Source organism: Cynocephalus volans, chromosome 6, assembly GCF_027409185.1.
Source record: "Cynocephalus volans isolate mCynVol1 chromosome 6, mCynVol1.pri, whole genome shotgun sequence".
NCBI lineage: Eukaryota > Metazoa > Chordata > Mammalia > Dermoptera > Cynocephalidae > Cynocephalus > Cynocephalus volans.
Window position 1 is genome coordinate 61787092 of NC_084465.1, and position 26909 is coordinate 61814000.

Sequence of the window (26909 nt, forward strand, 5' to 3'; positions counted from 1 at the left end):
CACTGGATATGTTATCCCGTTCTCTACTGGCTGTAGGGTTTCTGCTGAGAACACCACGAGAGATGTGTTGGTGCTCAGTTGAATGTTGTATGACTCTTTTCTCTTGCTGCTTTCAGTATTATCTCTTTGTCTTTGGTTTTTAATAATTTTATTATGATGTACCTTGGGATGTTCCTCCCTGGATTTGAATGGTGACCTCTGAGTTTCATGGACTTAGATGCTAACATCTTTCTCCAATCCTGGGAAATTTTGAGCCATTATTTTCTTGAATATGCTTTCTACATCTTTTCCTTTTTCTTCTCCTTTGTGTATGACAGTTATGCAGAGGTTATTTTGCTTTAGGGAGTCCGATATTTGTTATATTTCTGTTTCATTTTTTATTACTCTTTTTTCTTTTTGCTCCTCTGATTGGATAATTTCAGATGTTTTATCTTTGAGCTCCCTGATTCTTTCCACTGTTTAAGTCTGCTGTTGGAGTTTCTAGCAAATTTTTCAATTCAGATAATGTATTCTTTATTTCTTGAATTTCTATTTTTTAAATTGATTCAATTCCTTTGTCACATTTCTCATTTTGCTAGTTATTTTCCAGATATCATTTAGTCTTCTGTCTGTATTTTCTTGTGATTCCCTGAACATCTTTAAGAGAGTTATTCTGAATTCTCTATCAGACATTTCATAAATATGCTGTTCTTCTGGGTCGATTGCTGGTGCTTTTTTTGTTTCATTTGGTAGCCATGTATTTCTCAGTTGTTTCTCGATCTTTGTGTCTTTGCATTGATGCGTAAGTCTTTGAGGAGACTGCTATTTGCTGCTAATTCTCTGGGGGAGGCTTTTTGTTGGGACTGTTAATCACTTCTGGGTCTGGGTTGTGTGGAAATTACAGCCCAGGACAGAGTCTTTCCTGCAGATTGAGCCCCCTGCAATTCTGTTGCCCTGACTGACTTTGACTGAGACCAGCTGCCTATGCTGTGCCCAATGTTCCCCTGGCAGGTTAACCTTTCCCCTGCATTCCAACCACTTCCAGTGGGACAGGCCATATATGTGTCCCTCATGAAAACTCACCAGCCTCTGGGAGGCTCTTTTCTCTAGTTGATTGTGGCCACTTGCTCTCGCGTGGGCCCGGGGGAATACTGCAAGTGGTCTTTATGGCCTGTGGGATGCTATGGTGTACTCCAAAGCCCTTCTCCTCCCCTGCTGACTCCAAGCAGGTTTATGCGAAGGGTGCTGCTGCAGCTTTTTCTGGACTTAATCTGTGTATAACAGCTAGTCCCCAGCTCCGTACCAGGCTGGCTCAGAACATCAGGCGCCATTCCTACACACTCGCACCTTTGCCTCTCATGCCTTCACGAACTCCATAGGTCTCTGCTCCTGTCCCCCCAGCTCCGGCAATTTCTGGTTGGCAGTCTTTGCTTTTTAATAGTTGTAAATTAGTTACTTGTGGGAAGGTATGACACTGGGAATCATCTAAGCAGCTGTCTTGGTGACGTCACCTGCAACTCAGAGGAGCAGCTGCAGTGGCAGCAGTACCTTCCTGGTGGTGGTGGTGACAAGTCATTATTAATTCATTGTTTTTCCCTTTCTATTCTGGCTCTTCACTTTTTTAATCATTGTATTGTTTTTGGTACTGTTGTAAAGTAGCTGTGATCTTAACTTCAGCTCCAGGGATGTAGCCTTTAGCTTAGTGGAAGAACTTCCATATTCTTGCAGTGGATTCCCATATTTAATAAATATTTTAACACTTAATCAATCAACCATGTGTTCCTGAATTCCCAGCAGTTTTCAACAAACAGTCTTTCTAAAATCTGTTTTTCCTAAGTTAATTGTTTGTGTTATTCCTCCTTCTCAAGAAATAATTAGGTTAGAAGTCCGTATGCTTTTATTTTAGCATCATATGTTCACCGCAGAAAGTGTTCAGGAAGAAAAGAACTCCAAGTGCAGATAGTCTTGTTACTGCTGGTGGTAGTGGGGGTGTGTGTGTGTTTAGAGTGTTTGTGGGACATCTCATCTCCATAAGGCTATTGGATCAGTTTTAGTTCTTATATATCACTCGACAAGAGAAGCCCTTATATTGTTCTCTGTACCTTCTGGCCCTTGGGCAGTTGGGTATTTCAGTTAGTTTGAGCTATTAATCATGCCTTTTTATAGCTCCTATTCTCTGCAGCATGTTTTCACTAGAACTAGAGATTCTTGATTTCTCTTTTTGTCATCTTTGAATAATGAGGGAACCAAGGGGATTGGCAAATATTTAATAGACTTTGATTCTCGTTCCTTCTTATAAAGTTTAAACTTGCCAGCTGTGCAATTAAAATTTTTCCATTGCTTCTTTTAAATTTCAGGTTAAGGTTCAATAACTATTTTGGGCAACACTAATGCAATGTGTGTATGTGATGGGATTGTTTCCTGTGATTTGATTTGTAAATTGACAACCTTTTAATTCATTCCACTAATTTTTACTGAGGTCCTACTACGTGGCAAGCATTGCTCTGGACCCTTGGGATACAAATTTATTCTTCTGAGGCTATGTTCTTGCAGATAGACAAAAATATAGTAAATGATGAATTATATAGTATATTGGAAGGTGCTAAGTACTATGGAAAAGAAAATGTATAGCATGTGAATGGGGATTAGGAGTGCAGGTCAATGTGGTGGGCATAGGTTGTAATTTTTAGTAGGGTGGTCCATGAGACCTCAGAGAATGTGAAATTGGGAAAGACATGAAGAAAGTGGGGAGTGAGCCACGCAGGTATCTGAGGAAGAGCTTTCCAGGAAGAGAGAACAACCAGTACAATGACCCCAAGGCCAGAGTGTGTCAGACAAGTATGAATAACAAGATTATTACTCCAAAGAAGACTGATGATGGAAGGTGTTATTGGGAACTATCCTGGGGGGAAATATTTGGAATTATCCATATCTCTGGCGGTAGTTTTGGTTTCATCTTGCAGTCTCAAAGTATTAGACTACCTTAAGGAAGACCATACAGATTTTCTCTACAGTGTCTGAGCATAATCCATTCCCCTCCCATTCCCGCAGTCCTACAATATAATGTATTTGGATTCTTCTTTGCAAGACAGTATTACTTTCATGCACTTATATGTACTTCTATTTTATGTTTAGTACGTATATGGCTATGGATTCCTTTTTTTTTTTTCCCCAAGAAGTTTTATGCTGTGTGGTTGGTAGATATTTTTAGTATTAGTCTGCTGTAAAGCTTACCTGTAAAGCTTAGAGATGACAGGTATACTTGCAAGCCATTTTTGAACATATCCTGTTTCACAAATGGAGGAAATAGGAATAAATTGCATAAGACAAAGTTTTGTTCACTATTTAAGAAGGAAAATATGATGATTCAGCATTGGAACAAGTTATAAATGGAGGCTGAGGAACTGTCTTAAGATTTTATAAAACAGGCTCAACAATCATTTTTCAAAATGGTTTTGAGTAGATGTTTGTTTCTTCACAGTTGGGGAATGAGTCATATTACTCATTGAGGTTCCCTGAAACTCGATGTTTCATTCTTCTACCCTGTTCTATTGATAATGCATACTTCAAGTTATGTAGCCAAATGACTACCAAACTCACAAACAAGTGTTGTTTGAATAAAATTAACACAGGAACACAAGTCAGAAGTTTTTAAGGAGAATCAGTAGAATGCATATGCTAGTAAGGGTTACACTGTGTATAACAATGATAGTGCTTATATATAACAAATAAACTAATAAAGTAAGTTTAACTATAAGAAAGTAACCTTTATTATGTTATAGTCCTGAGAACTACTTCCCATTTTTGGCTAACTACAATTTGCAAAATAACTTTTGTTCATATTGTTGTCGGATAACAGCTGTCATATTTGTTTTAAATTTATAAGTGAGCACCTTCTTTGTGCCAAGCAAGGTGCCCAGTGTTGGGGATACAGAGAGGCACTTGGTACAGGGTTGAGAGGGGAGGGTGGTGTAGCTGTAAGGCATGGATCTCACAGAGAGAGGGATAGGAGAACTGTTACCTGAAAGTGACTAGAGAAGCAAGAACAATTCTGAATCCTAAATACAACATGAAATTCTGTTCCCCCGTGCTTGGACTTTTGTTGTTCATATGTCAGGATAATATACCTACCATTTGTGGAGCTAGACCATTCTGTGGACTTTGCATGTATTCAATCTTCACAGCAGTCCTCAGAGATTGATGGTATTCTTCCTATTTAATAAATAGTGAGGCTAAGGCACAGAGAGCTTAAATGCCTTAACCAAGATCAGTCTGTTTAGGAAAGGACGGAGCTAGGATTTGAACATAGGAAATCTGGCTTCAGAATCTGGAATTTTAACCACTATTCTCTGCAGCTTTTCATAAGTAACTGTTTACAGTTTTGAAACAGAGGGAAAATTCTTCTGGGCAAAACAATTTAGCACTGGATTATATTACTGCCTTGTATAATTGTAGTATGTCTTTCCAGACAATGAAAATCTCTGGCCAGGGACCACATCTTCCTCAGAGTTCACTCTGGCTCTCGTGGACTGCTGGGCACATAGTAGGGTTTCAGGACTTGGTGGTGGTAGTGGAGATGGTGGAGCGTGCAGAGAAGGCCAGAGAAATACGGCTTGGCAGCAGTTTGCTGAGGATGCCCATCTGGAAGCCCTTTGCCGGAGGCAGCTTTCCAGAAACCCAGTGCAGGGAGTTCAGGGCGACTACCTACACACTTTTCAGAAGTGAATAATTTCTACTAGGGTATCATTTAATAAACGAACTGAAAAGTGACCTTTGTATTACTTTCAAAGTATGCATTTGCCTCGGAACAACAAGTGAAAACTGTCATAAAAGACAGAAAGAATGACTGTGCCCAGCCTTTTTCCTTTGTAAAAGAGAATCGGGATGTCTGGTAGGAATCTTTTCTTTAATCCAGCGTGTCAGATGCTCGGAGGCCTTATTAAACTGCCCTAATTTGCCCCCAGGAAAGGCAAGGACTAGGGAGTATGATTTATTCAGCTTTGCATCAAAACACATCAACAGCATAGAGACCTGGGTCATGTATAGAACATACAGAACATGGTCTCCAAGCCCCGGTGTGTATGCAGTTTTGTTAAGGCCAGGCGTCTACGCGGAGGGAGAAAATGAATGGCTCTGATCTAGCTAGTGGCTCCAGGGCTCCACTGTCCTGCCCTAATGAGGTGATGGCTGCATGTGATTTCATTTGTTCTTTCTTTCTGTTTCTGACACTATGGGAGTCAAATTCTATCAACGTTGACGTGAAATTTTTTCTATCAAGGGCTGAGTTCATGCCAGTGTAGAAAGGAGTGGTGAGGCTAAGGGTTTTATTTCCCTTTTATATTCAGATATGAGGTCATACAACTAATTAGAAATCTCCAGAGTTGTGCTTTTTTTTTCTTATATAAAGATATATTTCAGAGCTAAGGGGTAGTCTGCATCTGATTCTGACTTTACATCACTAGATACTGTTAGTGTGTCTTAGGTCTAGAAGACTCTTCAGTGGTGATCTATATCCTATCTCCCTCATTTACAGCAGCAGTTATTCCTTCTATTTCCGATTCTTTGGAGTTGGACTCATCAGCACTATGAAGTTTGCTTGTTTCAGGTAGTAATTATCTTCCAGGTTACAGTTTGCCACAAGCTTTCCCTGCTGTAATGTATACACATGTGCACAAACACGCACATGCAAGCATTATTGAATATACAATGGATAATGTGACTTAATTGTATAGTTTTTCTGTGTCTCTTAATAACAGTATCTATTAGCATTTCCTCCTTTCAGAGATGATTTAAAGTCAGTATATTTTAAAAAGGCATTTGACTTTTATAGTGCTAATGATTAAGTGACAAAATTGGTCTTTTTATAGCAGGCTAGCAGTGACTACTCCAATAAATAATAAAAGTGTAAGTAAAATTAATTTTTAGAGTCTTTTTTATTACCTTATCCAACAGAATAATTTCATTACTTTGCCACTCCTTAGATTTTTTCTTGTAATATTTTGAAAAATTGTACTCATTTAATTTTTTTAGATTCAGATATTTTTAAAATTATTCTCCAGAAAAAGACTATACAACAGATACATGTAATGCAGTACATATAACAAAAATTTTCTTATTGGGTATTTATGTTTTCTCTCAAACATGCGTCATGGACAGATTCTTTCAATTTTCCTGTAACTTAAGGGCAAGGAGTTAACCCTTCAAAGCAGCTTGGACATACCAGCTGGTAATATGTGTAAGCCCATCAGTTTAAGGATTTTGAGGGCATATTTATGTCATACTGAATCACTGTTTAAGATTCTTGCTATGTTCCAACATATGTATGCATTGAAAAATTCCATGGTTTTACGACATGGTTTTCTCAGAGATTGTTTGTAGTTTGTCTTTTCTCTCTCACTTTCTGTCTCTGTCTCTGTCTCTGTCTCTCTCTCTCTCTCTCACACATACACACACACACACACACCCCTCCATTCTTTCATTATTGTGGTAATTAAGATAACTAGTGTGTTCTTCCTACCAATCTTCATTTAGCTGCTTGGCAAACAAACAAACAAACAAACAAACAAACAAACAAACAAAATGGATATTTTGCAATGATTCTTGTCTCTGGAATTCTCTCATTTTGTGTCCAATAAAGAAAGCTTTTGATGGTTGACTGTCAGATCACAGATGAAAAACCACTTTTGAATATCCTTGACATTGAAGATGTAACTGCTTTTTTTTACTTCTTTTAAGCAGAAGCTTTGCTCTGGTAATATTTTACTTAGCTTATTTCTTGACCGTGTCCTTGGAAAACTTTCCGTGAGTTGAGGTATGTTAGTAAAAAAGGAATCTGGTCCTTTTGAAGTTTATTATATGTATATGTATATATGTGAACAGAAAGTCCTCTAGAAGTATGTAGTTTATTCCTTAGTTATAGGAGAGAAAAGGCCTTTTTATCCCATGTGAATTTGTTTCCCGAAGAAAATGCTATGGAATTTGTATGTGCCAACTATTTATCGTGGGATTTTGTTCAGGGATATTTCTGATTTTTCTTTCTGCAAATATTTGGCGCTGGCTCTTCAGTGCATGTGAGCTGTAATTCTCAGATATCTTTAATATCTAAATAAGAAAGATGAAATTAAGAATCAAGCAAGCAAACAAAGAAAAACCCATTGACATAAACTGGGTGAAGTAGATCTTGTTGTGAAGAACTCACCATTCTTAATTTTATTCTATGTTCTTGGCCTGTTTCTGATGTTGCCTCCAGGAGAAACTATGACCCAGTTGGCAGTCTGATTTTAAAATTATCTAATTTATTTTTTTTCTTTCTTTTTTTCTTTTTTTTAATTTTTATTGAATCAAAATTGATTATATGTATTTTTGGGGTTCAACATTGAGATATGTTGATCAAATCAATATTACTAGCATATATATTGTTATAAATTGTAATTATTCTTTATGCCCCTTTTCCAATCCCACCCCATCCCCCTTCCTCTCTCCCTCCCCCTTCTAATCACCCTAGATTTCTTCTCTCCCTCTGAAAGAATAATGGTTACTCTGTTGATTTGCTGCCCAAATGATCTGTCCAATGCTGAGAGGTGTGATCAGGTCCCCCAATACTATCATAGAGCAGATGTTTCTTCCGTCACTATGAAATGGGCTCTGTGGAGACAGACATCCTCCTCCTGTCTTTATCTGTGCTGGTGACTCTCCTTGTGTCAGCTCACTCCAGTGTCTGGTGGACCATCTGCGTGGTGGTTGTGGCATCTAGCCACCTTCACGGCAGCCATGGTTATCGTTGTGGCTGTGGTGGGTCACCCGCATGGAGGAGATGTTTTTGGCTTGTTCTGTGGTGCTGGCAGCGTGCCTTGTTGTAGAGAGTGTCCGATCCCCGGTTCCATGCCCCAGGTCCCTGAGTGGGTCCCAAGGTGCTGGCACAGTGTTCCTGGTTGGGGGAGGGGTGTCCGATCCCCTTCTACATTCCCTGGGTCCTCCGTCAGGACCTGAGGCGCTGACGAGGTATGCCTGGTTGTAGGAGGGAGGTTTGGTCCCTTTCTCCATGCCCTGGGCAGGCCCTGATGCACTGTCCTGGCATGCCTCATTGTGGGAGGGTGGGTCCAGTCACAACTTCTTATCCTGGGTCCCTGGTCAGGCCCTGAGGCACTGGCGTGGTGAGCCTGGTTGTGGGAAGGGGGGTCCGGTCCGCTTCTCCATGCCTCGGGTCCCTGGGCAGTCCCTGAGGCGCTGGCACAGGGTGCCTGGTTGTGGGAGGAGGGGGTCCGGTCCCATTCTCCATGCCTTGGGTCCCCAGGTGGGCCCTAAGGTGCTGGGCATGGTGTGCCTGGTTGTGGGAAGGGGGTCTGGTCCCTGGCTGCTTGCCCTAGGTCCCCGGGCAGGCCCCTAGGCATTGGTGGTGTACCTGTGTGTGGGAGTGGGGTCTGGTCCTTGGCTCCAATCCTTGGGTTCCTGGGTGGGGCCCCAAGGTGCTGGCAGTGCGAGTGGTTGTGGGCAGGGGTAGATGTCTGCTCCATGCCTCATGTCCCCTGGTGGGCCCCAAGGCATTCATTCCAGGCGGGCAGGAACTAAGTTTTTGTCCTTTGCTTGCTTCTAACAAGGGGGAACTTCCTGTGGGGACCAGTACTTGAACTAAATTGCTGCTTTGCTGCTGTTTCCCTAGGGAAGGCTTTTTGTGCGGCTCAGGGTTTAGTGGCTGACCTTATAGGTACTTCCTGCTTTGCAGATACTCGGTGTACCTGGGCTGTGTAGAAACTCTGATCTGGGCCTGACTTTTTTCATCAAACCGTACCCCATGCAGTTCTTCATTCCCGACCAGTCTCCTCTGACTGGGGGGCAGATTGGCTGTCCTTGCTGTGTCCCAGTGTTCTTCTGGTGGGCCTGTCTCCCCCAGTGCCCATGCTCCAAACACGTCCCATGGGATGGGCCGTGCGCTGGTCCCTTGTGATGACTCACCGGCCTCTGAGTGGCTCCCCTTTTTCAGCTGTTCTGGCTCCTGCTGGGTCCGCAGGAACCCTGTTAGTGGTCCTGCTGTCCTGGGGGCCATCAAAGTCCTCTTCTCCCCTTGCACCTCCAAGTAATTCCATCTAAAGGGCACAGCTACGGCTTCTGCTGGCTCCTGCTCCGTGTGCTCCAGCATTAAAGTGGCCATGGCCCAAAACGCTGAGAGCAGTTTTTTCTTTCTCTCTTGTGGTTTCTCCCACCTTCATGAGTTCCATAGGTCTCTCCTCCTCTTCACCTGAGCTCCAGCGGCCCCAGCTTGGCTGATGTTACATTTTTATAGTTGTAAATTTGTTCATTTGTGGGAGAGAGTGACCCTGGGGACCGTCTATTCCACCATCTTGACTGGAAGTCTAAGAAAATTATCTAATTTAGATCCAAACTAACTAGCTAATCATTTGAGAGTGTGGTAGCTTAAGCACTTACTCATTTTTCCTCCTCTGCTCTTTTTACCTGTCTTTTATTTAGCTTTCAGTAGTTACATTATTCTCTGCAACAAGCTTTTTATATACTCTTTTCACCATAAATAAAAAAATTTGTGTTTTTCTCACAGCATTCTATAATTATTACTATTTTAAGTTCACATATGGGGAAAAACAAGATGAAGCATAGAAAGTTTTTGCAATTCCATTCTAAATCAGATAGCAGGCCAACAGTGGGGCTGGGAAGAGTTCTCATTTGTCCCGGGTTTTTCCTGTACTAAGGAAGAGTATCAGTTTCCCAGGGCTGATTCATCTGAGGGATTTTTGTCTGCTGATTTTATTGCATCTAAATGTTGGGGTTCCTTGCACTCAGATTTAATTACAGCTCGATATAACTATATATTGTATTGTTCTCAGGCTACTTGTATCTTAAAAGTCTGCTTTGACTTTCAGGATTATGTGAGTAAGCATTTTCCTGTTCAGGCCTTAAATTGAAGACCTAGTAATGGGCGGTTAATGGCCAAGATGATGGAGAGACTGATTTATCAGATGATAGCAGAAGCATAAATAGGTAATGAGGCTGCCTGACTTCCTGAATGGGAATGAGAAATGGGAGCTGGTGCCAGCGTTGGCAGTCTCTCTCTGCCTCAGGTTTGTTGGAGCAGGAGCCACTGGAGAGAAGGGACCTGGGCAGCCAGGGGGTCATAGAATCCAGGGTTTTCAGTGTTCTCAGAATTAACTGGAGACTAAGCAAGGCAAATTCAGGAAATGCCTATCAAGAGCTCATCTTATCCAAGGAAAGCTGTTTTTGGTGGCTTCACCTAGGAATTCCTTCACAATCTCTGTCCTAGGGTAATACATCCTAAAACAAGGGCAATAGATTATTTTTACATCAATTGTAAATCTTTTTATATCAAGTAAAGTCAATAGCAAGAACTAAATTTGAGTTGGAGAGCAAGTTCAACTAGATGGGAATTCCATGGGTACTGGCCACACCTTAGACTTACATGGATAGCTCTTTAAAAAATACCATGGAAATTCCAATCTTGCCCTTTCCCTCCTTATTAAAAAGGAGGTGTTTAGAGTCTACTCTGTGTAAAACAGTATGCTGAGCTACTTGTAGAAATATTTGTGGAAACATCTAGAAACCTGTTGAAACCTGATGTCTGGGAAAGCCGTTGGCTGGGAAAACCACCAGATTGAATTCCTTTTTTCCTCCTTTTTTGGCTTTCTCTTAGTCCTCCTTCCCCACCTCCTTTAAAAAGAACTTATATTATTTTGGTTGAACTCAACAACAAAATTTAGGTAGTCATAAATTATATCAAAAGAACATAGTTTTCCATGTAAGAAATATGTGGGAATTTAGTAAGTAGATCATCAGTTTTCAAAGTTAAACATATTTTGTCATAAATAGTGAAGGAAAGGGAAGGGAGCTATTGTTTATTGAATATCTGTTATCACAGAGGCCTTTACATGCATTTCCTATTGCTTTCTGGATAAGGAGTACATTTAAAAAAATGTTTTCAACCCTTGACCACACCTTAGAATCACATGGGTAGCTCTTTAAAAAATATTGATGCCTGGAATCCACTGCAGGTCAAATGAATCAGAATCTCTGAATTTGGGGACCAGGCATTAGTATTTTTTGAAAAGCTCCCCAGGCAAGTCTAACATGTAGCCAGAATTGAGAACAACTGGATTATTGGACTTACGCATATTTTGTAATAATTTGTTCAGTAGCTTCCCTTTTTGACTATGAGTTTCCTGGGTGCAGGGACCATATCCAACTCATCTTTCCCTGGGCCTGGTATATTTAGCACTCAACAAGGGTTGAATGGATTGTAACTTATTTGTTATAATAAATCTACAAAGTGTGTATTATTATTTTTGCTCTTTCAGAGAGGATGACTTTTAGTTCAGAGACATTAAACAACTTGCCCTAGTTTATTCCACTAGTCAATGGAAGACACAGAATTCAAACCCAGTTCAGCTCTTCAAAGTCTGTTCTTTAAAGTCTGTGATTTTTTGTTTTGTTTCATTTTGTTTTAAAATGTCCTGCTGCCAGGCAGTGTTCTGATTCTTTTAATACGAAATGCAGACAGTTGGATTTCAAGAACAGTTTGGTTGAAGATACTGTGTAGATTAGATGCAATATATGATACAGCTTATGAAAACTATGGGAGTTGACCAGGTGGAAAAGGGAGAGTTATTTAACATAGAGTCATCGATATAGAAATATGGATAGAAAACACTAATCTGTGAGGGTACTTCAAATAGTTCCTGGAAAGATTTGTATTATCTTTCAATTCTCTTTTTCCACAAACTTTTTGAAGTACCCTTGTCTTTCATACCCATTTATGTATTAGGAAGATCTGTTAGGTAGAGTTGTCTGTTAACAAGTGCCATTGTAATACAGTTCTGCTTCACAAGATTAGTCCCATATCCTGGTTTACTAGCCACAAGAAAACTATCTTGCCGATGTAGCCACAACAAATTCTAGAATGAGGAATTTTAATCTTATTAGATGTGTAGTATCAATCTCTTTTAGCTCTTTTGCCAGAATTTCACATAAGGCAATGGATGAATCACAGTGAGGCTAGGGTGGTTTTTCAATTGCCTTTTCTGATGTAGAAAAGAGGGAAAATACATACAAGTAATATGAGGGTACTTCAAAAAGTTTGTGGGAAGATTTGTATTATCTTTTAATTCTATTTTTCTACGAATGTTTTGAAGTACCCTTGTACTTTGCTGTTGGTATTTTGTGGGTTTTTTTTTTTTTTAAATTAAACTGAAGATATTAGACTTGCAGGAATTACACTTGTATTTTTTTAAAAATTAAGTTGGAGCAGTCAAATGGCAAAGAAGTATTTAGGACACAATAGCTAAAGATTCTGTTACATGCATTAAACACTTCTTTTTAATAATATTAACTTTTCACAATCATCAAGTTGTATGATACCATTTGATGGTAATACTACCACTCCATTGATAAACATTGATTCATTATTAAGTTTGGACTTAATTAACAACCCAATCTACATGGTCTTTCTCCTTGTCTCAAAGTTCTGATTCTGCCCATTAATGTTTTAGTGTCAACTTTGCTTTAAAAATGATTATCATTAAGGCACTCTTGAAAAGTTTGTTTGTATTTGCTCTCTGGGATATGTAGGTTGGCCCTAGTTAGTTGACTCTAGAAGATGTCAGGAGAAAAGGACAGGCTGCCAGAAGCAAAATGCATAAGGAACATGGGGGGTTATATTTCACATTTAAATTTCAGCTATTGCCCATGAATAATAAACAGGCCTCAATCTGGATATTGTATCAGGTTTTTCTGGTCCTAAAAGTCTATGATTCATTTTTGAAATTAGAAATTAAAATTATCCTTATGTAATTATATTGATTTATTAAGAGTTCCTGCCATCTGGATAGTTATTTTATATTTTTGCATTTTTCTTCCCTGAATCTTTTATTTCACAGCTTCTATAAATGTCAGCCTCACTGGTTGTCTCAATCCTTAAAACATACACGCATATACTTTACCATACCTCTGTCATTTTTTTCCTTAAAAGATGTATTTCCATGTATATCTTTAACTATAATTCTTTTTCTAAGATTGTAATTATATTGGCCTTAGAACATGTGCTGTGTGTCAGATGTGGTAATGTTACTGACTTTTCTGATGAAAACAGTGTTCTAAAGATTGTTTTTCATGTTTTGATTTCATATCCTCTAAAATTCTTCTTTAGAGTACTTTCATGACTCTAAAAATGCTTCTATTATAATAATTGCTCATTAGAACCCAGTAAAACCTGCAAATACCCCTGAGCTGCAGAATGAAAACAAGTTGAAATATAATGGAAAAGGCCTGCCAGGAGGTGAGATGCCTGCTCTGCCAACTGTGTGACTTTGGAAGTGATTTTTGCTTGTGCTGGCCTCAGTTTCCCTATTTGTAATATTGGGATGTCATATTATATGAGCTCTAGGGATTCTCTCAACATCACTCTATGATACTGAAGTGTTTAGTAAATTTTTAAATCACAAATCATTCTTATATAGTAATTTGAAAGAGTGCATTTCTGCAAAATTTTATTTTTCAAATATCTTTGAGAGCCATTACCACTTTTTAATCTTCAACTTAAAGTTAATAAATATTAGAATTTTTCTTTGGCAATGTACATTGGCACCCTTCCCTCCCTCCCCAAAGAGAATGCTGATATACTAGTTCTCTCTTCTAAAACATTTCCTTTTTCTTTGAACTAAAAAGGCAAGATCTGAGGTTAACTTCCTGAGAGCCATCCTGGCTCACTTCAATGGCATTGAATAATAAGCTGCATTATTAATATAGCAGGAATTCAGTGTAATTCTGCTTAATTTATTATTTCTCCAAGATAACCTAAAGAAGTAACCATGTTTCTTCTCTTTGGCTTATTTATAAGCCAGACATATGGAAGGCAAGCTCCTGAATCTTGGAAAACTACACAGAAGGCAAGGAAACCATGTTTATGTTTATTTTAGTGATCACCACTGCAAGTTTGGTTTGGTTGGGAAGTCCTGTGTTTGGAGTTTGATCCTTGTGACCTAATGGGTGTCAGTCCTGCTGCTGCAGGTGCCTTGGTTTTAACCAAGCTGTGGAGGAGGGTGACATTGAACACTGGTGTAATCACCTCTTTATTGGAGCTGCTTTTGTAAATGTTCAGGAACAGTGCCAGTGATGCTACATTAGTTTCCTATTGATGCTGTAACACATTACCAAAAACCTAGTGGCTTAAAACAACAAAATTTTTTTGTCTTACAGTTCTGGAGGCCAGAAGCCTGAAATGGGTCTTACAAGGCTAAGATGAAAGTGTTGTCAGATCTGTGCTCTTTCTGGAGGCTCTAGGGGAGATTCACTCTTTGCCTTTTCCAGTTTCTAGAGGCTGCCTGTGTTCCTTGACTCATGCCCTCTTTCTCATATCACTCTGATCTCTATTTCCATCATTATTTCTCCTTCTCTGACTCTGACCCTCCAGCCTTCCTCTTAGGACACATGCGATTAGATTGGGCCCACCCAGATAATCCAAGATTATCTCCGCATGTCAGGGTTCTTAATTTAGTCATATTTGCACAGTCCCTTTTGCCTCTTAAGGTAACATGTTCACAGGTTCTGGGGATGAGGGTGTGGACACCTTTGGGGTCTGTTATGCTGCCTACCACTGATTCTTTCTAGTCATTAAGGTTGTCACCTGGATGTCATATCCTTAGAGAGGCCTTCCGGGACCAACTTTAACCCCCATCTGCCCTGGTCACTGTCAATAATATTACCCTGTTTTGATAAATCTGAGAAGAGTGTATTTTCTAAATCTGTTTTTTATTTTATTGCTCATTTTCTGTCTCCCTCCACTAGAAGATAAGCTCCACCAGAGCAGAAACATTGTGAGTCTCCTTCACCACTTTGTTCCCCAGATCTAAATAGTGCCCAGCACTGGGTAGACTCTCAGAAGAACTTTGTTGAATGAATCAATTCGTATACAGTCTAAGGAAGACTGCCTCACATTAAAATTATATTAATCTGCTCCTGTTCCTATTTCTGTAAATAATGCAAACATTTTTTTACTAGACAGCAGTTAACTCTGCTGTCAATAGGTTTTCTTTTGAATTTAAGTATATAGGTTTCTATTTGGGACATGGCTGAGATCAATAAAATAAAATGCCAGATGTAAAATGGAGCTGCAGGAAAAAGAAAACATAAGAATTAGGCAGAATTAATGCAAACAGTAAATACTTTGCCAAAAGAGAATGGTGATATTACCTTGATCCAAGCTATAATCATGATACCCAGATGAGAAATGTGGTCTCTGCCCCATTCACCACGAATTTTCAACATTAATATTTCTAATGCAAAGGAGAATGTGATAAGAGCTATAATGGTCATATACGTGTCTAGGAAGAATGGAGGAGGGAGAGGTTTGTTTCAACTGAGACATCAGTTCTGGTAAGGAGAGCTTTCCTCAGGCTGTTCCCAAAACATGATCATTAGCACGTCAGGAAACTCAAAGAGCTTTTAGTAGAAGGAACGACATTATCTATTGACAATGGCATTAAGAGCAACCCTGATGGGAAGACTGCATTTCTATAAGCAGGTAATTTATAGGCAGTCATTCATTTATGCGTCCAGGTGATTGATAAAACAACTGTCTAATGAATCAATCAGGAAATATTAATTGAGTACCTGATGCTGGTCAGTTCTGAGGCCCTGAAATGATACTGACCTGTAGTGAGCAGGAGGAGAGGAGGTGGCTAGTCTTGAAGGATAGGTAGGGTTATTTCTGGTAAACAGCCTTGGTGAAAGGATTGGTTCAGAAAAGCGCTCAGCAAACGTAATGAATAAAAACCACAGAAAAAGTTGGAATGAACCTAGCTTTTGAATTAAAAAGTAGAAGAGAGAACTGAGGGTGGATGGGGTATGGATGAGTCCTCGGGAACTTATGTGCCATTATACCTGGGGCAGGGGAAGTGATTGTGGAGGATCTTGAAATCCAGGCACAGGAGTTTGTATGTGATACAGTCAAAAATCTAGGGCTTACATTTGGGGTTGGTAATGAGTCAGTTTTTGAAAGATCAGGGTAATATGATCTGTGGCAGAGGTGGAAGTGAAGCATAAGGTTTGGCTCCAAGAAATATCATAGAAAGGAAATACAAACCAAAGTTTGGTTAGTATTTAGGGAGTCCAGTGGAATAGACAGTTTGGCTTCCTTCTTTCATTTCAGTTAATGTGCATAATTATTCAATATGCTAATATTAATGTTATTGGTAATATTTTTTAGTTTAGAGTCCCTTGTGATTCTGGGGTTCCTAGGATGGCATAGAAAATAGTGATTTTTTTTTTTTAATCCAAGAAAATTTTGATAGGTGATATTTGCAGTAGATGTGCAGAGGTTCAGATTCGCTCTTAGGAAGATGTAGAAATCTCTATGAAGTCACGTTTGGTAAATGAGAACTAAAATGTTATTTTTAAAGTATGTATTTGAGATACAATGAAAAGGTTTTTTAGAGTTTTAGATATCTTCCTTGTAAATGGTTCATATTTACCATTATTATTTTACTCTTGAATTGAGTATATTTTGCTTTTTGAATGTACCAAGCTTAATTTTAAAAGAGAGAGTCATTTAATATGGGATAAGATGAATGAAGTGCAGTCTTCTTGGAAATGAAATGTTAAACCACTTGAGATAAACCAGAAAAGTAGGACACTTGTCCTCCTGGATTGGGCAGTAATTTACTTCAGGTTGGTGAATGCTTGGCTTCTAAGACAGTGTGAGTTTTACTGTAATATTCTTTCATTTATTCTCCATGTTGAATTGGTTTTCCCATTTACAATACTGTAAACCTTTTAGAGTAATCACAAGAAATTCTATCGTCTGATTGCTGTGGCTGAGTAGTAAAACCTTTTATCTTTTTGATATTGTAGTTGACTCACGTTGACCAGGCAAGCTTCCAGGTTGAGGCATTCGGAACATCATTCGTTCTCGATGTCATACTAAACCAGTAAGTATGTGTTGAGCTGCGCTCACTTTTGTCAGATATACATTGAATTTACTTTCTCATCCTTCTATAAAGTTTTTTCTCACTATATTTTACTTCATTTTCCTATACCGGTTAAATACTACATTTAAAACTGTACCTATTGACTGTAAGGTATAAAGTCTGACAAACAGCAAGAAATAGATATTCATTAGAAATTAAACAGCTATACCAGATTTAAGAATGTAAAATTGAGGGCAAGAGTTACTTCAATATTTTGTAAAAGAATATGTGATCCAACTTTCCTATGAATGACAAATTATGAAAATAATGCTTTGGGTATTGAAGTAACTTTCTTAGAACAACAGAAAAGAGAAAATTACACTTTTTTATTCATGATTCAGGGGACTGACTCCATGATGTGTGATGCTAAATACCGCCTGGTGTCCATTAGATGCTTTGAATTGGGGGTAGATTTCTGTGAGGTTCAGAGTACTGGGGTTATTCTGTAAATACAGTATAATTTTAGAAATTGTCATTTGTCTACCTTGAATTTTGTGTTTGGAAGGGGCTTTTGATAAATCACTGGATTTAATCTCTTTCCTTTGGGTGTGTAGTGTTTAATAAATCTGCTTGGCTATCTGTTCACTTTTTAAGAAACAGTTTCTACCCACTTCTCGTCATGGGCAAGTGGGGAGAGACCGGAGAAAAGATGTGGGTGAGGAAGAGTAAAGCAGTAAAAAAGAAAAAGAGGATAATGGTTTGGGAAGAGCTTGTGAAAGCTGAGGTTTCAGAATCTAGGTGTGATTTGGAAAGCTAAGTTCCTAGGTTCCTATTTCAATGACTCTTTCCCATCCCTCTTTTAAATCATTGTCCCTGTTGTATAGTCTCCCTTGTTTTCTGGTCCCTAACATTAGTATCTCTTTGACTTTCAGTATGCAAACAATGAAGGGATATTTATTGATGTCCATTCTGCCCAAACTGACTAACTTTCTTTGGAGAAATCTGAGTCCAAAAACTTTCTGTTCCTGAAGGAGAAGCACATATGGCCATACTTATCAGAGCATGAATCTTAGAATACTGAGGGTGAAGCAGAATTTCTTTTAAGATATTGGCAGGAACCTCTGTTAGGCATTTTTCTTCTTATTTCAGTGCAAATTTGTAATTACAAGAAATGCAAAGGATAAACTAATAGCATAAGTGGAGGTTGACTAGTTTGAGAAATATGCAATTTGTTCATTTTTTGTCTGGAATCTATATTAAACATATGTGGCAGGTAGCTGTTTTCTTTATGCTATAAAAACCACAATGATGTGATACAAAATTTTTTATCTTATTATTTATGTAGAATGTTTTTATTTCATGGTTTCAGTTTGTATATTGTCTTCTGGTTGGTTAAGGAGCAGGAAGGTAAAAAACATTGGATATGCTCTATAAAAGCTTTTTTTCCTTATGAAGCAATTCTAGGACTGTGGAATATGTGGAATTTTTTAAACTAGAGGAAAATTAAATAAGTGTATGTGTAGTTGGATTCCAGTTGTAGAATGGATCCAAAAATTCATATTTTTAGATTGAAATGGAAGGAAAAAATATCATTACATAATATTTCTTCTGAATGTTCACTAAACAACATTATCTATAACCAGATTACACAAGAGTTCGACCTTTGGGTAGTAACTTCTATAAGAGGCTGATAAAAAATATGGAAAGGTTAAAAACAAAAGGTACAGCTGGCTCCTGTTTGTCAAAATTATGAAGAAAAGGGTAGGAAGCAATTTTCCTTCATGGGATGACAGTTGTGAAGTTTTACTTTATAGGACAGGTATATTAATATAACCGAACATATGGCCTGGCCTTGCCAAACTAGTCCTGAGGCTACCTTGGACCTTTCCAGAGATCAGAAGCTGGGATTATACTTTATTGTAAAACATCCTTCAGAAAGAAAAAGTCTCAATAGAGACATTTAACTATATTATCCAAGCAGTTCAGATCAAGTCTTTTCCTGTAAATCTCTCTCCTGTTCTTCAAGAAGTGGATAATTAAATTGCCCAAAGCGATGCAAGAATGTTGAAGAAAACTTTCTTTAAGTAGTACTCCTTCATCCTTTTGCAACAGGTGACGTGACAAACACCACACACACACATACCATGAAGAAAGAAATGCTCCATGTGGACTATATTGTTTTATGATGTGAAACATATAATTGGAAAGACAGAACCTGTCTTTTATATAGCCTTGTTTTTCTGGAAGGGATTCTGTTGTACAGCTCTCAGATCTTGGATGATCCAACTCATAAATTTTGACTGTATTTTATTGATTCTCACCCTTTTATCTTCTTATTTTAATAAAAACAAAATGGTTTCTCTCACTCTGTGATCCTTATAGCATTTGCTTTTTTTTTTTTTTTTTTTCCTATTTCTCAGTGCGTGGTGGGAGGGCAAGTAGGAATGCCAACATGACAGATGTCAGCAGATGGGGTTGCCCAGGCAGAATGGGGGTGGCATGGAGATGGGGGAGGGGGGAAGAAGCAGGAACAAGGTCAGACAAGGGACACCCAAATTCTGTTCAAATGAGCAAGTTCAGTCTTGTCTTCTCTCATTTAGGGGAATCATTTTCTGATTCATCACCTCATCCTTGCTTTACACTGGGGCCCTTGAATTTGCAGGGAAAGTAGGAATCACAACGGGTAAAAGACAGGGTATGAATTCAGTTGGAATTGAAAGTTAGCTCTGGAATCTCTCCTTTATTTTACTATACTCTATTTACAATGTGGTTGATGAAGATGATAAAAATAAGTGGTGAGGATAAGATTATAATTAAATGATGATGTTATGTGATGATAATGAATAACAATAGATCTCTCATTGTTATTAATAAATCTGTAACTGGATATCTTGCTGTTCCACTAAATTTATTATGGTAAATATTTGTTCATATGTACATTTAATACAAAATTATTATGTTGAAGACAAATCTGTGTTGAATAGTTTGAGATCCTTGTCTTCATTTCATATATACAAGTATATATGCACACACATATATACATAATATACGTACACACACATACGCTCGCATTTTTAAATTTCCTAGTAAGTGCCAAGAGCTGTTCTAGACACTGAGGACTCAGAAGAAACAAGGAAATAAGGACTCCACTCTTACAGAGCTTGCATTCTAGTCAGAGAGACAAACACGAACATGTTAAATAAGGTAATTTCCGAGAGTGATAGTGTCATTAATAGAGAGTGCCTGGTGTGAGGATGAAGGTGCTATTTGAGCAGTGGTTGTCAGGGACAGGCCATCTCCAAGGAGGTGACATTTGAATGTAAGGGGCCCCCAAGCAGAGGGTTAAGGCCCTGGGGCATGAACAGGCTTAGTATGTCTGAGAAACAGAAAGATGGCTTAGGATATATGGGTGAGAAGACGGCAGTGATGGGGGAAGCAGCGTGAGGAGCCAGAGAAGTGCTGTGTCTCCTTGAAATGCACCACCATGGCCCTCCACAACCTGCAGTATATTTTTGGAGATTTTAGTCCTGATGAGTTCAATCTGTTCTTTGTGACTCCTAGCTCTCCAGTTGAGCTTCCTTCATACAGTGGAACAGTTCTGCATGGCACACAGGCCACAGATGAACTACCCGATGGACAGGAATATCAGAGAATTGAGTTTGGTATTAATGAAGTAATTGAACCCAATGATATTTTGCAGAGAACCTTCAGCTACAGTATTGCAAGCACATTGAATCCTCAGGCCCCTGAATTTATTCCCAGTTGTACAAAGTCCCAAAAGACCCCTGATGGCATCGATAAAGAAGCAAACTTCAGCTCCATTGACTGCTAGCACCCAGGCTCTACCCTGGCTTTGGGTAGCAGTTCTAATGTAGAGGCAGAAGCTTTGGAAAAGGACGCTGTCTCAGGGGGTCTTGGACAAAGGGACCGTAGAAAGAAGAAAAAATGGCTGTCCAGATATTAGTTCCTTGAAAGATGGTGGCGATGATAATATTTCCACAGAAGCCCCGGTCAATGGCCATGCCAATTCAGCAGTCGAACAGAGTCAACACAGAGGGTGCAGAATCTATGGGTGATATCCCACCCCCCTGTCAGTCACACCCAGGACTTGTAAGAGCCCTCAGAACTCCACGGACTTTGTCAGTGACAGTGAGCCTGATGATCCTTTCCCCAGAGCCCGTGACAGCGATGCCAGGATTGCAGGGCAGCCTGAGGGGTGCCACAGGGCTGGTTTGGAACAAGCTGCCTCCCCGCAGAGGCTGGCAGAAACAGCCTGTGAAGGACGGCTGCGGCTCAGCCCTACGTTGGTGCCGATATTACTGGAAACCTTGGAGTTGCTAACGGACAAATACTTGAATCTTCAGGTGAGGGCACAGCTGCCAACGGGGTGGAGTTGCACACGGTGTAAGGCACAGACTCGTATTCAGCGAAACCGGAGAGCACTTTGCCTCCCGCCGGTAGCGTGCTCTCTGCGGCAGGCGCTGATCCTGCCCGTGTCTTTCACGGTTCTCAGCCCTCTCCCTCCTCGCCTGTGGTGTATGTGGAAACTGAGTATTCCCCTCTTGCTACATCTCCCCTGGCCTCCGAAAAGCAGGTTGAAGTGAAAGAAGGGCTTGTTCCAGAATGTATACCTAATACATAAACCAGTGTCATTGCAACCCCACGGTCTGGTCAATAGAGGAAACCGTGCTACGTTGATGCTATGCTGCAGGCACTGGTTGCTTGCCCTCCGGTCTATCACCTGATGAAGTTCATTCCTCTGCATTCAGAAGTGCAAAGGCCTTGTTTGTCAACATCCATGATAGATAGCTTTGTTCAACTAATGAATGAGTTTACTAATATGCCAGTACCTCCAAAACCCCAACAAAGGCTTGGGGATAAAATCACGAGGGATATTCACCCTGGAGCTGCCTTTGAACCCGTGTACATTTATAGACTCCTGACAGTTATCAGCTCGCGCCTGTCTGAAAAGGGTGGACAAGAAGGTGCTGTGGGGTTCTTAGGCCTCATTCCAAATGGACTTCATAAGGAAATGTTGAGCCTAAAAAAGCTTCTGTTGGGAAAATAGAAGAGTTTGGTCAGGCTCCCCTCTCCTCGGAGCCTGTTCAGGGTGTTTTGGTAAGCATTGTGTGTGTGGGTGGAGTAAGTGCACCTGCAAGGCAGCGCTGCTTTGGCTGGTGTTTTACTGCCTCTGGAACCCACCCTGTGTGGCCATGTTTTTTAGACCTGCAGCTTCCAAGGATGGTGTGGCTGGTTATCTAACTCAAAAACCTGCGTGAAGGGGTCTGGTGACCCAGCCTGGCATGTGAAGGGTTTCTGACCCAGTCTGTGAATGGGCTTGAGGGGTCTGGGAGCTCCGACCCAGCCCTAGCTCAACCATTGGCCCAGTCGGTGCAGGATTACCGGCAAGTAAAAGAGCCGCGACAACTAGTGTGGTCACCTAGCTTTACAGTTGGCAGCATGAACAGGATTAAAAGTGCTAGACAGTTGGCACTGTGAGCAGGGTTCCATACATTAGCCTTGCAGTAGCCCTTGCAATAGCCAGACAGCTTCTCCCACCAAATAATGAAAAATTTAGGATTTCCAATGGGCCACTTGGTAAACCAAGAAGAGCTGGAAGAAAAAGGCAAAGGGAGTCAGGATGAATGGGAGTAAGTGGGCCCCAGGAATAAGACTTTAGTCACCTGCCAGGTGGATTTTGTTCTGACTTCACTGACATTTTTGGTGGACATACCAGGTCTGTTTACCAGCAGAGTTCATAAGAGTCAGCCACTTTGCAGCCATTTTTCATGTTGCAGTTGGATATCCAGACTGACAAGATACATACAGTCCAGGGTGCATTGGAAAGCTGATGTGGGGCAAGAGAATCTGTCCAAGGTTATACCACAAGAACCAAGTAAGAGGTTGAGATAAGTCAGAGAGTGACTCTGGAAGAACTCCCTCCTCTTTTCATGCTACACCTGAAATGATTTGTTTAGAAGACTGGTAAATGTCAGAAGCTTGTCAAAAATATTGAATATCCTGTGGGTTTGGAAATTAGTAAAGAGGTGCTTTTTTCAGAAGTTAAAAACAAGAATTTTAAATGCCACAGAACCTACAGGCTATTTGCCGTGGTCTGCCATCATGGCAACAGTGCAATGGGTGGTCATTACACTGTGGATGTCTTCCGGATTGGTCTGAATGGCTGGCTGTGCATTGATGACCAGACAGTCAAGGTGATTAACCAGTATCAGATGGGGAAGCCAGCTGCTGAATGCATGGCCTACCTCTGGTATTACCACCAAGTGGACCTCTGTAAACTCTCTGTGTGCCTTGTGTGTGTGCACCCGATGCCCACTTTGTAGAACACAAACTCTCACTAACTTCCTTCCTTTCTTCTGTGGCTCTTTAGAGAGAAAGTCTTTCTTCCTTTTGCAGAAATAGGCTGGAATGAAAAGGAGATGCCTTGGGGTTTGTGCATAACATAGTTTATGTTGACTTCTAACTTCCAATTGAAAATCACTTGGTTGAAACAGACTGTTGCCTGATTTAAAAAAATACACAAAACCCATATTTCAGAAATAATACTGATTCCTGAGATAAGAGAGAACTTGCATTTGATTCCCAGTCTAATTGCTTAGTAGAATCAATCCTGGCTCTCTCTCTTGCTTCCTCTCGCCATGTGATCTGCTTGTGCCATGAGTAGAAGCAGCCTGAGGCCCACGCCAGATGCAGCTCTCCCAGAATCCTAAAGTCTTGAGTGGAGAGTGCACACAGAGCAGGAAGACATCTGGCTAGGGAGGCGGAGACTCGGCAGAAAACACACACCCTGCGGGGCCGCCACTGCGAGATCCAGCAGGTAGGCTTCACTGCTGCCACCGGCTCCATTCCCAGCCCAGCCCAGTGCGCACAGAGCTGAGAGACGTCTGGCTAGGGAGGTGGAGACTCGGCAGAAAACACACACCCTGTGGGGCCGCCACTGCGTGACCCAGCAGGTAGGCTTCACCGCATCCACGCGGCTCCATTCCCAGCCCAGCCCAGTGCGCACAGAGCTGAGAGACGTCTGGCTAGGGAGGCGGAGACTCGGCAGAAAACACACACCCTGTGGGGCCGCCACTGTGTGACCCAGCAGGTAGGCTTCACCGCAGCCACGCGGCTCCATTCCCAGCCCAGCCCAGTGCGCACAAAGTGGGGAGACATCCGGCTAGGGAGGCGGAGACTCGGCAGAAACCACAGACCCTGTGGGGCCACCAATGCGTGATCCAGCAGGTAGGCTTCACTGCAGGTACCCAGCTTCATCCCCAGCCCCGACTAGTGCGCTTGGAGAAGGGAGACATCTGGCAGGGGAGGCGGAACTCCACGGAGACCACACTACTGCCGCGTGAACCAGCAGCCTGGCCCAATGTGGACGGGGCACAGAGATGTCCAGCAAGGGAAATAGAAGCTCCATAGAGTCCACACAACCTGTTGGGGGGCCGCTGCCACACGATCTAGCAGCAGGTAGGCTTCACTGCCGCCACCCAGCTCCATCCCAAGCCCGGCCTAGCGCGCACAGAGCAGGGAGACATCCTGTAGGGGAAGGAGAAGCTCTGCAGAGACCACATGCTCTGTGATGCCTCAGTGCATCCCAGCAACCCGGGCCAGAGCGCACTGAACAGGGAGAAGTCTGGCACAGGAAGTGGAAGCACAGCAGAGACCACACACCCTGCGGTACCGCCCAGTGATCCAGCAGCCCAGCAGAGTCCAAGCTGACTAGAGAGGTGGCTCCCCAGAGAGGCCCAAGACCCGAGGCAACCACACACACAAGGCACTAGAGGCCAAATGAGCAGCCACGGAGGTAGCCATACCAAATTGGCAACCAGAGCAACACCTTAATTAGTCAATAGTGTCAAACCTGTGGACTGTGAAACCCCCTGCCACAATGAATAAACATCCAAAAAAAGATACCAGAAATACAAAAAAATCATAAAAGTACACCACCAGAAGTTAATAAATCTCAAACTCTAGATCCTATAGAACAAGAAGCCCTTGAAATGACTGACAAGGAATTTTGAGTGATAATTCTAAGGAAACTGAATGAAATATAAGAAAACTCAGCTAGACATCATGATGAAACGAGGAAAAGTATACAGGAACTGAAAGAGGAAATGTACAAGGAAATCAATGTCCTGAAAAAAAATGTAGCAGAAGTGCCGAACTGAAGAAGTTATTCAGCGAAATAAAAAACACAATGGAGAGTTTAACCAACAGGCTTGCGGAAGTTGAAGAGAGAACCTCTGAACTTGAAGATGGGCTGTTTGAAATAACACAAGCAGACAAAAAAAAAAGAAAAAAGAATCAAAGATATTGAAGAAAATCTGTGAGAGATATCAGACAACTTTAAGCGCTCAAATATCCGAGTAATGGGTATCCCAGAAGGGGAGGAAAAAGGAGATTGCATTGAAAACATATTCAACAAAATAGTGGCAGAAAACTTCCCAGGTATAGGAAAAATCACAGATCTTCAGATCCAGGAAGCTCAACGATCTCCAAACGTATTCAACCCAAAAAGGTCTTCTCCAAGACATGTTATAGTCAAATTGGCAAAACTCAAAGACAAAGAGAGAATCTTAAAAGCTGCAAGAGAGAAGCGTCAAATCACCTATAAGGGAGCCCCAATCAGGCTAACATCAGACTTTTCATCACAAACCCTAAAAGCCAGAAGGAATGGGATGATATATTCAAAATACTAAAAGACAAAGATTGCCAGCCAAGAATACTCTACCCTGTAAGGCTATCCTTCTGAAATGAAGGGCAAATAGTATATTTCTCAGACAGTCAAAAAACTGTTTGAGTTCACTACCACACGACCACCCTTACAAGAAATCCTCAAGGGAGTACTGGGTTTGGTTCCTGAAAAATAACTACTACTGCCATAAAAACCCAAGAAAAATCAAAACCCACTAGTCTAATAAAAATGGCATTCATGAAGAGAAAACTAACAAACAAAAACGCTATCTACAAACTAAGGAACCAACAAACACAGAAAACAAACAGTAAATCAGAGATCAAGGAACAAAAGACACCTAAGACAACCAAACAACCAATAAAATGCTAGGAATAAATCAACACCTTTCAATAACACCTCTTAATGTAAAAGGCTTAAAGTCTCCAATCAAAAGACACTGACTGGCTGACTGGATTAAAAAGGAGGGCCCAACTATATGCTGCCTACAAGAGACCCACCTCACCCATAAAGACTCACATAGACTAAAAGTGAAAGGATGGAAAAAGATTTACCATGCAAACAGAAAAGAAAAACGAGCTGGAGTAGCTATTCTTATATCTGACAAAATAGACGTTAAACTAAAAACCATAAAAAGAGACAGTGAGGGACACTACTTAATGATAAAAGGACTGATGCATCAAGAAGACATAACAATCATAAATATGTACGCACCCAATGTTGTAGCAGCCAGATTTATAAAACAAACTCTATTAGACCTAAAGAAGGAAATAGACACTAAGAACATCATAGCAGGGGACCTGAACACCCCACTGCCAATATTGGACAGATTATCTAGGCAAAGAATCAGCAGAGAAACACAAGATCTAAACAATACTCTAGACCAATTGGAATTGGCAGATATCTACAGAACATTCCATCCAACAACCTCAGAATATTCATTCTTCTCATCAGCACATGGATCATTCTCCAGGATAGATCACATATTAGGTCACAAATCAAGTCTAAATAAATTCAAAAAAATTGGAATTATCCCATGTATTTTCTCAGACCGCAATGGGTTAAAATTCGAAATCAATAACAAAGGAAACTCTGGAAATTATACAAACACATGGAAATTAAACAACATTCTACTTAATGACATATGGGTCCAAGAAGAAATCAAGCAGGAAATCAAAAAATTTATTGAAACTAATGAAAATAATGATACATCATACCAAAACCTGTGGGATACTGCAAAAGCAGTATTAAGGGGGAAATTTATTGCATTAAATGCTCACCTCAGAAGAATGGAAAGATGGCAA

At 40.6% G+C, this 26909-nt stretch overlaps 1 protein-coding gene and 1 pseudogene across 15 annotated transcripts in view; both read left to right on the plus strand.

The window, feature by feature from the left end:
• ADAM22 (ADAM metallopeptidase domain 22) overlaps nucleotides 1–26909 on the plus strand; it is a 234363-nt gene that overhangs the window by 20505 nt on the left and 186949 nt on the right. For all 15 annotated transcript variants that reach the window (XM_063098592.1, XM_063098595.1, XM_063098594.1 and 12 more), the window contains exon 3: nucleotides 16846–16922. In XM_063098592.1, coding sequence (XP_062954662.1) covers nucleotides 16846–16922 — 77 coding nt within the window. The remainder of the gene's footprint in view (nucleotides 1–16845; nucleotides 16923–26909) is intronic.
• Nucleotides 20386–23245, plus strand: LOC134380064 (ubiquitin carboxyl-terminal hydrolase 10-like; annotated as a pseudogene).